This window comes from Aedes albopictus, chromosome 2 (genome assembly GCF_035046485.1).
Source record: "Aedes albopictus strain Foshan chromosome 2, AalbF5, whole genome shotgun sequence".
NCBI lineage: Eukaryota > Metazoa > Arthropoda > Insecta > Diptera > Culicidae > Aedes > Aedes albopictus.
The window spans coordinates 357123838-357137997 of NC_085137.1; the positions used below are offsets into that span (position 1 = coordinate 357123838).

At 42.0% G+C, this 14160-nt stretch overlaps 1 protein-coding gene across 10 annotated transcripts in view; it reads left to right on the forward strand.

Moving 5' to 3' along the window:
* The window catches only part of LOC115263302 (protein N-terminal glutamine amidohydrolase), a 171070-nt gene that overhangs the window by 144460 nt on the left and 12450 nt on the right, over positions 1–14160 (forward strand). For all 10 annotated transcript variants that reach the window (XM_062852808.1, XM_062852810.1, XM_062852811.1 and 7 more), the window contains exons 3-4: positions 13077–13379; positions 13479–13603. In XM_062852808.1, coding sequence (XP_062708792.1) covers positions 13077–13379; positions 13479–13603 — 428 coding nt within the window. The remainder of the gene's footprint in view (positions 1–13076; positions 13380–13478; positions 13604–14160) is intronic.

The window sequence follows — 14160 nt, forward strand, 5'->3', positions numbered from 1 at the left end:
GGTGAAGTTCCTACAGAGAGTATGAATTGTTTGTGAAAAGACACACAACTCGTCTTTTCGCAAACATTGTTCGCCAAAGTGCGTTTTTCCTTATTTCCTCCGGATGCTGTTATTTATGGTGAAAATACATAAAATTATTCTTATAGATATGAAGGACTTCATTATAGAACAGTCTGGACAACCCTAAATGTCCCAAAGGTATATAATAAGCTAGTAGACTTCAAATTGCTTCAGAAATTGCGGCTGATTATGCAACGTTACTCAGTATAACAGATATGGCTACTGTTACGAGTGTAGATCTGAGGTTCTGAACTCCAAGGTAGTTTGGCTGACGTGGAATATCCCTATAGTGTCTCTAAACGACATTGTAGATGTCAAGAGTTTCACGGATCCCAGTAGGTTATGCAAGGCTATTATTTGTGGCGGAAATACATAAAATTATTGTTGTAGATTTGAAGGACTTTACAAAAGGACAGTTTGGAACACCTAGAACATCCCAGAATATAAAGCACCTTTTGATATTCTTAATGAAGGCTAAATGATTACATATAAACGTAACCCAAGTCCAAGTTCAGCTTTTAGAACAACTGGTATGTCAATTATTTCGTTTTTCCAAATGTCATGGTGTTCAGGATGTTCTAGGTTATCAATGAAGTCCCAAATACAAATATCCCCATTTTTCCCTAATAGAGGACTCATTTTGCAACAACTTTGCCGAAGACAGTATTCTGTTATATCGAATGGGTGAATTTACACTGCCGTTTCTATGTTGGGGTCATATATGACTCCTTCGGCTCCAAAGGGTTAAAAAAGTCAAACTTAGGGGGCGAAAAATTATTTTGCCAGCTTCAAGGGGGCGATTGCTTCGACAAGTTTGGGAAACACTGATCTAAATGGATGGCTGACATAATGGACATTAGGCTTAATGAACGATAGGCGGCATAATTTTCAATTCTCTTCGCATGTACATTACCCGGGTAGACGTGAAAATCATAATCATATCTTAAAACGATCAAATTTTGATGTCATATCTTAATTTGATATTGATGAGATATTCAAAAAGTTGCCAAATATCTGCTCAATATCTCATCGTGATATGATTTCAAAATTAGTACTTAATTTGATCTTTGGAAAGCCTAGTGCAACCCGCTGTATAAATATCGAAATTTCCCAACATTTCGCATAAAAACTATTTTAAGTTTTCAACTTTCATTATGCGCCGTCCCCAAATAACGTAACGCTTCAGGAGATAGGGGTTCAACAAATCCCGTAACGCTCCAGGGGAATAGGGAATACAGCTTAGCGTTACGACCCATACAAAAAAGTTGGAGTTATCATACAAAAGCACATTATGGATTCCGCCAGATCCTAATGAACCAACCACCAAGTTCAAAAATATCCAATTTAGCGTTACATAATAAATAGATGTTCCCTTAGGTACACCACAAATTTTACAAATGAGCACTGGGACAAAAAGGAAGTAGAAGTGGCCTTCATTTTCAATAAGCGGGTTCATGGATGCGGCAATTGAACAAAAAAACAGAGTAATCGGCACAAAAAATGCATATAATCGATATTTGATTTTCTTTAAAAAAGGCATAAAAATATATACTGATTTTATCTGATAGATTTCTTAATCCTAGTTTATAATTATTTTATTTCAATGTGAGTAAACCAGCAGAGGCTTTCCAATTGAGTCCGATGACAACATGAGCTGGACCTCGATGTCGAGCTTGCATTTGTGGTACGAATCCAATAAATGAATCACCGGACAATTTGGGAACTTTATCGGACCGCTGCGCAAAATACGTCTATTTCGAAAAACGGACCGTTTGATTCTAGATTCAACAAAACATACCGCTGCAGACGACAAGCTTTTTGAGTTTCAACCAACGAATTGTGTAGCGATTCTGCCTCGGGTATATGAACAGACGATAGTCGTGACGACTACGATCTTCTAAATATTTCCAAAGCTTTTCTGGGCGACACTTATACACGTTCACACGTACACGACACAATAGCGCACGTTCAGTGAAGTACATACTAGATTTTTAGCTGATTTTTTCTATGGCTAGAAGTTAAATGCTCCGTTTCTACAACGAAATTATGCAGGAGGCGTGGGTATTATGATTCCTTGCCTTATTTGGTGCTGTTGGAATCAGTCCTGCAAAATATCAGTCTCAGTGCCTGTTTTTCAGCCGAAAATGAATGACTGCGGCGGTCGTTTTCAGTTCCTCGATGTGAGAACTGACAGAGTCCGAGAGCTCCATTCGTGAGCGACCCAACAAGATCAATTCCCAATCATCCACACACTACTCATGCTGAAAGGCCATTCGTCTCAAGCGGTGGCTTGTGAGAGTGAGTGCCCTATACGTTAGCACGGGTGAAAACACTCAACTACAGAAAATTGAATTCGCCTTGACGGAGGCTCTCTGAGAGAATTGCGCTGTGCGTGAAAACAATTTTTTTTAACATGGGAAAGGATAGGAGCTGCATTTTCAAATGCTTCTAATTCTTTATAGAAATTTTTTTAAGCAAAATGTTCTTAATGTTATCGAATGAGATTTTGATACGCTATATTATAGACATAACATTGTGATTTAAAAACATTTTGTCTAAAACCAGTTATAGTGTAGCTAATTGAAAGTATATTGCAAAACATTAACTCTTTTTTCAATCTGAAGTCCCTAAAATATTTTAGAAGCATTTGAAAATGCAGCTCCTATCCTTTCCCATGTTAAAAAAAAATGTTTTCACGCACAGAGCAATTCTCTCAAAGAGTTCCGTCAAGGCGAATGGAAATTTAGCCCTGTCAGCTCTCGCTTTCAGCACGCTGCGTGCGAGTGTGAGTACCTATTTCATTTCGCTCCCGTGTTGCTGATCGGAAAGCAACTTTGACAGGAAAACCAAAACAGAGAAAATGAAAAAAGCAAAATATCGCTATCATAAGAGCCTGTCGAAAAATTGCAGCACTGGTTGGAATAAAACTTTGGAAAATTTTGTTGCAAGAAATGGAGAAAACAATAACACAGTTACCTAAATTTTGCTCAAACACCATTAGGTTAGGCAAGGAATCATAACAGCCAGGTTTTTTGCGTCATTTCGTTGCAGAGATTGAGAATTTACCTTCTCACCATACAAAAATTCAGCTCATTACTACAATCTAGTACTTCACTGATTGCGTCCTATTGGTGGAAATTCGTCCTGTTTTAGGCGAAAAATAAACCAAACATGTTTCTACACATGTCGTTTTTAAAGTTTGGATCACTAGCTTTGTTAACAATTCAGAGAAAGAGCATAAAATGTGAATTCATCTAGAGAAAAGTGCTCTTTTAGTTTAGGAAAATATGCAATTCCTAATTGAGCATTAATTTATTTTTATTTTCCATACCATCACGTCAGTTTGCAAATTTTGGGTGGAAACTGTATTAATATTCTGCAATAGAACATTTATCATTGAGAAATCTGAAAAATACTGCGCAAGATCAAAATTAGCTCTTCACATTTCCATCTGCAACATCCAGAAATCGAAAGATCTGAAAATTACTGCTCAAGATCAAAATCAGTTCTTTGACACATTCATCTATAACATCCGAAAAATGTAAGATCTGAAAACTACTATTCAAGATCATAATTAGTTCTTTCACACACTCATCTACAACATGGCGGGACCAAACCAACACAACTACCATGACTCGCAAACACCTTGGAAACGTAGAACTTGATGCTCTTGTTACCTCCTATTTTCAGATATGAGTCGTAGTGCAGTGGTAATGTCACTGCTCATAAATCACAAGGTCATATGTTCGATTCTGGTCGCGGCCATTTTTCCTTTTTTTCTTACTCTAATCCATCTGTCAGATCATTTTATGATATTGGTTAGATGTGCCACAGCCCAGATCTTCCCAGATATTAGTCTGATCTTATAACATCAAAACGAGATATTATTATGTTCTTCCCCATACTAATTTTTGATCTTATTTTTGATCTTTTATCTCTTATGTCAAACAAACCAACAGCTAATTATGATCTTGAGTACTTCACTGAGGAATATCAAATGATGATATTGTTATGATTTTTACTTCTACTCGAGTATGCCTAGTGTCTGTTATAGCTAACGTGTTTCTGCTTAGCTATGGGAGTCTTTGGCATTATATCGGTCTAACGTCGAAGTCAATTTTCTATTCGAATTTTCAAGAGCACATAGGTTACTATCTAACAGGTCTACAAAACTGAAAATGCTACGCGTTGCTTGTTCGATTGTTGTAAACTTTGAGTGATATTTTCAATCCGATAGGGTTAACGGAAGAAAACAAATAGTAGCAATTATTTGGAAAGGGACTACTTTAACTATCGACCTTCACCTTAAGAAAGTAACGATAAACAATTAAACATGTTGTTTTCATCAAGTACATTCAAAATTGTGCTGGATGTTCCAAAAAGTAGATTTCTCTATAAATAACGTGTAATCGAATTGAAACTCATGGTCGTCCAGCAAAAGGCCAAACGAAGCCAACTCGTTTATTGGGCCAATCCCTTGGACAGCCATCCGTGAAAAGCCAACATAAATTATGAAGCATCCCATTTTATCCCGTTCCATCTGCAAACCGATCCGTCTTCTGGCTGGGTGATAGATTACGCTATCCCGCCTAGGCTCGGATGTCTGTTTGCACTAGTGCCACCACGCTGCGCTGCCGCCGCCGTTTACATTCACAGTTCGTCCAATCAAATCGGGTACGTTTACTCTTTCACTAGCTTCCGTTTGCCGACCGAATCCGTGGACCCCACACGGAAGCGTGGACCGGGTAGTGTTGATAAATGTTGAAGCCGTAATCAGCTGTAATCCATAATTAAACCTGCAATGTGCGCTTCGTCGTCATCGTCTGGTTCTGGGATCATATGGGTTTGCATAGCTTTATTGAAGAGTGAGATATATTTTAAAGCTTGAAGAGGCTTGCTAGGAATTAAAGCTCCATCAAAAACAAGAAAGAATTAGTTTTAATAGAGCCAACCAGCATCATTCAACTTCAACAGACTTAAACGTCACTGCCAAAACAAGTTGTCAAATACAGCTTCGCTTTTTACAACATCTGCTTCAAGCACAGCATCAGCGTAGAATAGAATGGATAGACATCCGCTTGTGACTTCAACCATGTTTGCTGTAATACTTTTTAAACTTTCCTATTCTGCCCATCAGTTTTCGTCTGGTACGACGGCTACCTTACGATAAACGGCAAACTCAATCATGAAAGAAAAACAAAAATTTTGAATAGTAATATTATGTGAACGGAGGTTTTCTCCTCGTCAACGGAAGCATCAGAATGATGACAGCTCCCATCCTATCAAGCCAAATCAACATTGACGATCCAGGCCATCAATCTTAGCTACATCAATACACACGATTAGCTCGGGTCCGAAGTTATATCAACGCGTCGCATCGCAATTAATTCATCGATAGAGAGTGATTTCCGCTCACCACTCACAATCGAATTTCGAGGTCTGTTGTCAAACAATGCCATAAATTATCTAAAACTAATTACACTGCCACCATATGCATGCCGCAGCCACCAACCGAAAGAGGTTCATAATTTAATGAACGCCACTTTAGTCAATTTGAAACGACTTCCACGCACACAGCATGACCCGACCATTCATGTATGTACGACCCCAATTTAACACCATTCCTAATGGGGTTGATTCAAATCAGACTGGTTCAGAAAACTATTCTTCTCGAAGCTGTGCATCTCCATCAGTCTAAGCAGGTTGCTAAGATATACAGCATTGCAAAGCAAATGACCGAAAGAAATCCACTTTTTTTTTCAATGACAAACCTAAAATCATGATACGGTCTGCTATCATACACGATGAGGACAATCTGTATTTGAACCGTATGCGTTTGGGAAACCCGGAAAAGAGTAGTGTTGCTATACCGTCGCCGCAGTGGGATGTTCCACATAGGAAACCTACATAAATGAAGCTTATAGGGTGGCGCTAGGTCGTAAAGTTTAACCGTGAAACATAAATATTAATTATAATAAAATGAACCATCGAGCAATGTGGTATCGCGAGCAGAGCGGGAAATGCACTGCGCTGAATCGAGGTCGTTGAATTTGCAGAAATACTAAGAACTGTTATCAATGATGCATACGAAGCGTTTCGTAAGTATAATGGTTAAATTCATTTAGCATTACCGACGTGTGCAGTATATCAGCTTAGAGGACAATAATCAGCTTTTAGTGATGTGCATCAAATACGCCTTCACTTGATATCTACAGATAGTTGCGAATTGCTGGGTAGAAGATTGCACAACTTACTTTCAGTCCTGGGCACCTATGGTGGTGCCTAGGGCCGAATCGTACGATCTCAATCCTGGGCGATTGCCCGCCATCGCCTCAACCTGTGGCCAGGACAAATTTCAGTCGACTTGCTTCATTTCGTTGTTGAGGCTGCGCCGCCATGAGTCTTTGGGTCTGCCTCTGTTGCGATGTCCTGCTGGCTTTCAATATAACGCTTGCTTGCAGATTCGTTTCCGCCCCTGCTTAGACTGTGGCCGACCCACCTCCACTATTGCTCCTTAATTTCTGTCGCTATCGGCTTTTAATGACATCGACGGTAGAGTTCCCCGTTAGTGATCCAATTGTGAGGCCATCATGCACGAACTATATACCATCAACATCTATTGCTGAAGACCTGCAGCCGTTCAGTGTTCTCTACTGATACACACCAAGTTTCACTGGCGTACAGCAGCACTAATTTTACGTTCGAGTTGAAAATTCGGACTTTGGTGCGTCGACTAATCTTTTTCTAATTTTTTCATACATTTCTTAAATTCGCAAAAACAGCCTCGCGTTCTTTATCCGTGTACCTACGTCGATCTTGGTCCCGTCATCGGCCGCCATTTGGCTACTAAGATATTTGACGCTTTCAGCATTCTCCACTGCTGGCCCAGCCACCGTAAAGCTGGAAGGGTTGACCGTGCTTACATCCAACGATTTGGTCTTGTTGACGTTGATGGGTAAGATCTGCCGCCGAGTAGCGATTGGCAAGATCATTGAGTTTGCTCTGCATATCAGAGTGCCGTTGAGCTAGGCGAGCTACGTCATCAGTCAGTTCAAAGCCATTTAGGTGTTCCATGGTAATGGGCTGCCACAAAATCCCACGATTTGGTTCCCAATTAATCGCACCTATCAGGATCTCGTCGATTACGTAGATACTACGGGGTCAGCTTTGAACATCTCAGCTGATATTCGATCAACCACCGAGGCCTGTTCGATTTCATGCTACGGATGGCTGTTTCTATCACTTGTACTGATGGAGCTTCGATGTTGACACGGGTAATGTGTCGAACCCTTGTCGGATCATGATGAGGTGTTGATGGCGTGGCCGATACTTGCAAAAGTTCTCCAAAGTGCTCGAATCAGCGTTTCAACTGGTCAGCCATGTCGGTCAATAATTGTTCAGAAATTTCTTTCACGGGCATTGTAGAATTCATCTTAGTTCCACTAAGGTGACGTGAGACATCGTAGAGGAGACAGATGTCGCCGGTGTTTGCGGCTTTCTCGCCTTCATTGGCTAGGAAGTCCGCCCACGCTCTTTTATCCCGTCTACAGGAGTGTTTCACTTCTTTCTCGAGAACCGAATAGCGCTGACAGGCTACGACTTTGGCTGCTCGTGTTTTCGCTCGCTCTATCGTGACTTTGGCGTTCCTTCGCTTCTCTATATTCCTCCAGGTATCATCTGTGACCACAGCTTTCTTCGGGTGCGTAGCTCACTCAAATTATTCTCACTGATCTTCTATGCTTCCACCTTCCGGGATATTCGCAACACGGTTTTCCAGTTCCTCGACGAAAGATCTTTTCACCGCAGTATCTTCCAGTTGGCGTGTGTTGAACGGTCGCCCGATTTTCTCCTCCTGTCGATGGATTCTCGCAATGCGCAACCGGATCTCGCCGATTAGAAGTTCATGATCGGACGCAATGTCGGCGCTACGTTTGTTCCGCACATCAAGAAGGCTCCGTCTCCATTTTCATTTTGTGCACTGGTCGATGAGGAAAGAGAGATGCCTTAATCTGCATGTCATAGTTGCCACAAAACTCTGCAAACAGCTCACCTTTCTCGCTCATTCCTCCGAGACCATGGCGTCCCATGACGTGTTCATAGTTCGAGTTGTCGGAACCAATCTACGCGTTGAAGTCGCTCATGAGAATCTTGATTTCACCTTTCGGAATCAGCATTGAGTTGACAGTCAAAGTTCTCTTTGTCCTTGTCGGCAGCATCGGTTGGCGCGTAACATTGGATCATGGTAAGGTTTCGAACCCGTATTCTGAATCTGGCTGCAGTTATATGGAATAGGTTCCCACTTAATGAGCGCAGCGTGGGCGTGAGCGCTGAGCAGGAAATCAACTCCACGTTGGCGAGGGAAGAGCGTATTCACCACGTAGGCCAGAGTATAGCAGAAATACACCCGACGTCTATCTGTGTTCTCCTAAGTTCGGCCAACGGACTTCGCACAATCCTAGGATCTCAAGCTTCATACGGCATGTTTCCCTGGCTAGTTATGCCAGTTTACCCTGCTGGGCTAGGGTTAATACATTCCAAGTTCCAATTCTTGTCCGTTGTTTCGCGCTTAATTTCGTTGCCATTCAATCAGTTCGTAATCTTTCATTTTCGGTTTCCGTAACGGTTTTTGGAATTCGAGAATAGCAGGTTGTGGGCATATGGTCCCTTATCCACCGTGGTGGAGCTGCCACCTTAGGTATAGCTTCCGATGGAGGAGCATTTCAAACTGAGCCGCTGATTGCCAGAACAGTCGCTGTTTGAGCCGCACCTCCTTGGTGAACAGACGCTCGGGGCGCGTACCTCATCAATCTAGCTGATGTCAGAAGGACAACAGTGTCCGGGCTGCACTACCAGCAAACCACGCAACACTTAACTGGTGGTCTTTGTCATCGCTTGGCCCGAGGAAACATGAGGTAGGAACTTGTGAGGACCAGGCCAATGTCCTCACCGTTCTCCTCATCGACGCAGCGTTTTGCAGTCTCGGAAATCAATTCAATGTGGCACTGAGCTTCATAACCCTTGTGTCATAACCCGAGCAGAAAAAAATAACAAATGAATAACATATCAAGGTATTCATCTTCAATACTACCATACCTTGATATGCCCTTCATTAGGTGGTAATAAGAGGCAAAATTACAAAAACGAATACCAAAATTTTGTATAAATAACACTTAGAAAATAACAAGTCTTGTTATTTCAATAATGAATGCATACCTAAAATTTCAATTGCTGTATTTGTTATTCCAAAGTTATTGAATAACAAACTAATAACATTTCTTGTTATTAAATGTTGTATATGTACGATGACTTCACAATAGCAAATCCTGCCCTTATTTAGCCTCTAGTGAGACTAAAGAAGGGCAGCCGATTGTCTCGGAGAAACACAAGATCCACTGCACCATTGCTCTGGTTAGCGCAGTAAGGGCAACATACTGTGAAGGGCGCCCTGGTACTCCACAGGCTCCGTTGGCGGTTAGGTTTTTATTAGACCCCCTTAGCCATTCATTCCTAGGCACGGTAAGCATGAAGCCGCATCACACCATTAATTAGGGGTCACTTGTTGGTGGGTTCTTCCCACCGGAACAGGTGGTCCGTAGTGTTATTCTTAGCCAATTGAGACAATCGCTACCGACACTACCGACATAGCTATCTAGGCTGATCGAGGAAAGAAGTTAAGGTGAATATAGAACGAAGCCACACCTTGAATTTTTAAAAGCACAAATCTGAAGAACCAAGTATCGCACCGAGCTGAAAAGTTGATCGATTGGTCACCCGCTGGTGGTGGTGGTGGTGGCTTCGTTCTATATTCACCTTAATATTGATGATCAACTTCATACGGGCCCGAGCAGCCGGCAAATTTAATGATCGGTGAATGGTCGCGGAACATTGTCTACGGTACTCAAAAACCCTCAAAACACTGAAAGAATCTTCATGGTCAAGGATTGGATAATCTGAAGGTCATCTAAACTACTCTACAGGCCCTACCTTCATTCCTGTTTTTTTTTTGCTTGACATTCATTAACAGTGATGATCACTGGACCTCGCAATATTACGAGCAACAAGACCTTTCAGTAGTTGGACATTCCATGAAATACATATGGCCTCCGATACACCTTTAAGTTGGGTATCTCCATACTGTGTAACGCATTGACTGTAACCAATGCTCGTGGAATGTTGTCTATACTACTGATGGAGTCTGAGTGCACAACTATAGCTCCTTTGTTTATTTTTTACAGTACTAGTTTACTACAGAAAAAGGTCGTATTTCGGTTCGTAACACCGCTAGCCATGATGGTCTCCTATAGCGGAAGGTCCGAAAGAGCTTGAAACTATTGAGAAATCATCATGTCTACAGGTCGTAAGCCCTGATAAAGAGTGGAACGTTTTGATGGCTGTGATCCCTGACCATCATGTCAAAAACCCAGGGATACCCAAGTGACCATACTGTTAGGGTGCAGGGGTTGCATGTGTGAGGCGCATATATTGACAGGCACTGCTAAGGCTGAATAGGGTCGGGGAATGGATCTACTATTGCTGAATTATACTGAAAAAGTCGTGATTCAGCAGTGGTGGCACCGCTTTCCGCTTTTGTTCGGCCTTGGTGGTTTGTGTAGGGTGGTGCGTGTCGGTGTGTGTGTGCTTTGTGCGTGCGGTGCATACGGCTTCAGCAGGGTGGTTACTTGGGTAGTGTGGGATAATTGGGTTTGGGACTGGAGGGGGTCGTCGTTGATAAGGCCGACACCATTGAGTGCTCATTGTTGGCGGTTGTGTTGGTGACGATTTCTTCAGCTTTATAATCTCATTTATACCACGCACAAACTTTGGGAAGAGGGACTGCTTTGTAATGCAAGAGAGGGATTTAAACTCTGCGTTACGGGTTGGGTGAGGTCATGCAGATAGAAGCAACCCAGGTGACCGTGCGGCTCAAGTCGTGATGGATGCAAGAGTGCAGTGTGTGTGTGGGGTGCGCTATCCTGTGGGTGCAGTTGAGTCCGGGTTGGAGTGGAAAGAGGCCCTTCTCTACCCTAGATCGGTTTCGGTTGTACGGGCGGGGTAGTGTTTGTCTTATTTGTGACGTGTTGTGCGTGATTTGCGGCCCGAGCTGCGTGGTTACTTGGGAAGTATTGTGCTCTGCAATCTAGATTTTGGTTTTAAGGTGAAGATTTGGCTGGGCGGTGCCTCGGATTTGTTGGGCGCTGGTCGTGAGAGCTGGAGGCAGTTTGTGCTGGAGGGTTTGCTCGATTGGTTATTCACTGGTGGTGGCCAGTCGATCGACTGTTCGCGCAGTCTGTCATTTGGTTCTTGGGGTTTGTGCTCTCGAGATTCGGGGCGTTGCTTCATTGTATCTTCGCTTTAATACTAATATTCCTTGTTTGATTAACTGACTATTATGTACAGGCGCTTAACTCATTCTATTTCATAGATTGCCAGATTTAAGGGTAATGGTTCAATAGGGTGTTAGCAATCAGAGTGGATTAGAACGAGTTGGCGCCTACAATACACCAACACTAACACACATACACCAATACTTACACGCACACATGCACCTACAACTAGCTGTAAAAGACCAGTGGGCGGGACAATGGTGCCTACCCAACAGTTGTAGGTGGGGTGTTTGGCTTAGCTACATGACTTGGTCCGGCAAGCCCATAAACATCAATTGGTAGACGTATTGCCTAGTGAAAAGACAACGCAGATGGGCGAAAGCCAGGGGATGCGTTGATAATAGCAGAATAGAATAGCAGAAAAAGGTCGTATTTCGGTTCGTGTTATATTTTTATTCGTTTGGCTATACCGTAATCCGGGGTCAAATTGATCACTTTAAAACAACTTTTGCGGATAACATGAGTGACAATTCAAATATTGCCAAAAGAATTTCTGTAAAATCAGTACCCAGTGGATCTCTATGAAACCATGTGATAGAATTTTGTTCAACAAGTTTAAACTTTTAGTTAAATTAATTCAAAAATCAAAAAATTGAGGATGCCACTTTGGGGAGAAATTGATCAGTATACAATTAAGCATCGGTTAAAAAGATAAAAATCCTTATCCACTTAATTTTGCTCTTCTAAACCCGAATAACGCGTCAAAACTCTTACAACTAGTGAATTTGACACTTAAAACGCAAAATTAAATTTTGAAATTTCCCTCTTAATCCCTAAAGGTAGGCAATTTCCTTTGAAATAAGTGTTTTTTTGTTACAATAAATGACTTTTTCGTCAAAAAAAGAACTTTTTTTAACTTATTCAAATTCAGAATAGCTTCTCAACTCTCCAACCAAGGCTCCACAAAAATGTTAAAACAAAAAATTTACGGGAAGTCCTGGTGGCAATCGATTGTTTAGAAGCAATGATTTCAGCTAAGTGAGAAATACATTGCAAATTCCTAAAAAAAATATGGCAAAACTAACTTTTTTGTAAACAAATAAAAGTCTAAACTCATCTCTAGACATTTATGAACTATATGAGGTAAGAAGTTTGAGATCATTGCGACGCTTAGAAGTTCCTGGTATGCAATTACAATGTAGTACCCAAATGATCATTTTCGCCCCGCTGGTCAATTTGACCCCGGTTTACGGTACTTCTCTTTACCTTCGCAAACTTGTGGAGAGTGACCGTAATGCAAAGTCGACTTCTCAACAAGTTTGAAGAAGGATTTTTCAATCTGAATCCGTGAATCTTAAACTCCTTGTTTTATCAAGCTCCCCCATCTAACTATGTAAATCACAAGCCTTGGGGATACTTTATCAGCCTCAATGTGACATTACATCCATTATCTGGCATCTTATATCGTTGAGCTTTATCAACAATAGCACCTTCTGAACCAACCAAAGATGTCCCTTCAGAAAAGATATCACTTTTGCTCCTACCGCGATTGGCACCCAAGATAAAACATGAAGAACCAGCGAACCGTACCTTTCGAAAGATTAATTTAATTTCTAATTAGTCGTCTCCGTTCTAGATTTAACATTCATTTTCCTTGTTCTTCCTTTCTCCTTTCTCTCTTTTTCCCGGCAGCGAGGAAAATGTGTGGAAACTGTGCGAGCAGGTGAAAAAGACACATCCGGCTGAGCTGTCGAAATGCTACGCCGTGTTCGTGTCGAACGAGCGGAGAACGGTGCCCCTCTGGAGACAGAAAGCCGGCCGCGGCGACGAGAAGCTGGTGATATGGGACTACCACGTGTTCTTCATGCACAATCCATCACCGAACCGGTGTCTGGTGTTCGACATGGATACCACGTTACCCTTTCCGACCTATTTCCACAAGTACGTCACGGAAACGTTCCGCTCGGACTATGCGGTGACGCCCGAGCATCATAGGTAATTCGATTTGGCCGGCGAACTTCCGAAAAGTAATTTAATTTTTCGCATCATCTTGTGTTTTTTTTTCTCTCTCTCTGTTTTCGTTTGACGAATTAGGTTCTTTAGAGTAATACCTGCCGAAAAATACCTAGCAGAATTCTCGTCCGACCGGAGACATATGCGCAGACCGGATGGATCCTGGATAAAGCCACCCCCGTCGTATGCTCCCATTCAAACTAGCAGTAAGTAGCAACGTTCAAATTTGACAGGATGGGTCAGTAAAGAGGGTGTCAAAGTAGTTTTCCATGAAGAGGAAGGAGGATTGCAGTTGGTCAAGCAAAATTACGGGATGGTCAAAAGTGTTTCCGGGTTTCAAAATCCGACCCGCGTGATTGGGGGCAGTAGGACTAGTATGTCTTATTTTAGAAGTGTATTATGACTGACCATGAGGGTTTAACGGATATTTTGGAAGTTGCAGATGTTTTCAGGGAATATCTGGGATTTTCAGACGGAATAATGGAGCTTCAAGGGTATTTCAAGGGGATCCATTGATTTGAGGTGTTCCGAAAGGCGTTTGAGGGGATCTCTGGATGTTTCCGGAGGTTTCATGAGGGTTTCACGGCGGTTAGCAAGGCAGGAACCGAAACGTCGGATGTAGGAGTAACTGTGTTTGCCAACCATTCAGACTGCTTTTGCCGAAAAATTATCTCGCTAATTTTTAAAGGAATTTCAGGGGCTTTTCAAAGGATTCTCTGATATCTGAATATACGCGGATTTTAAAAAGGGTATCATGAGAATT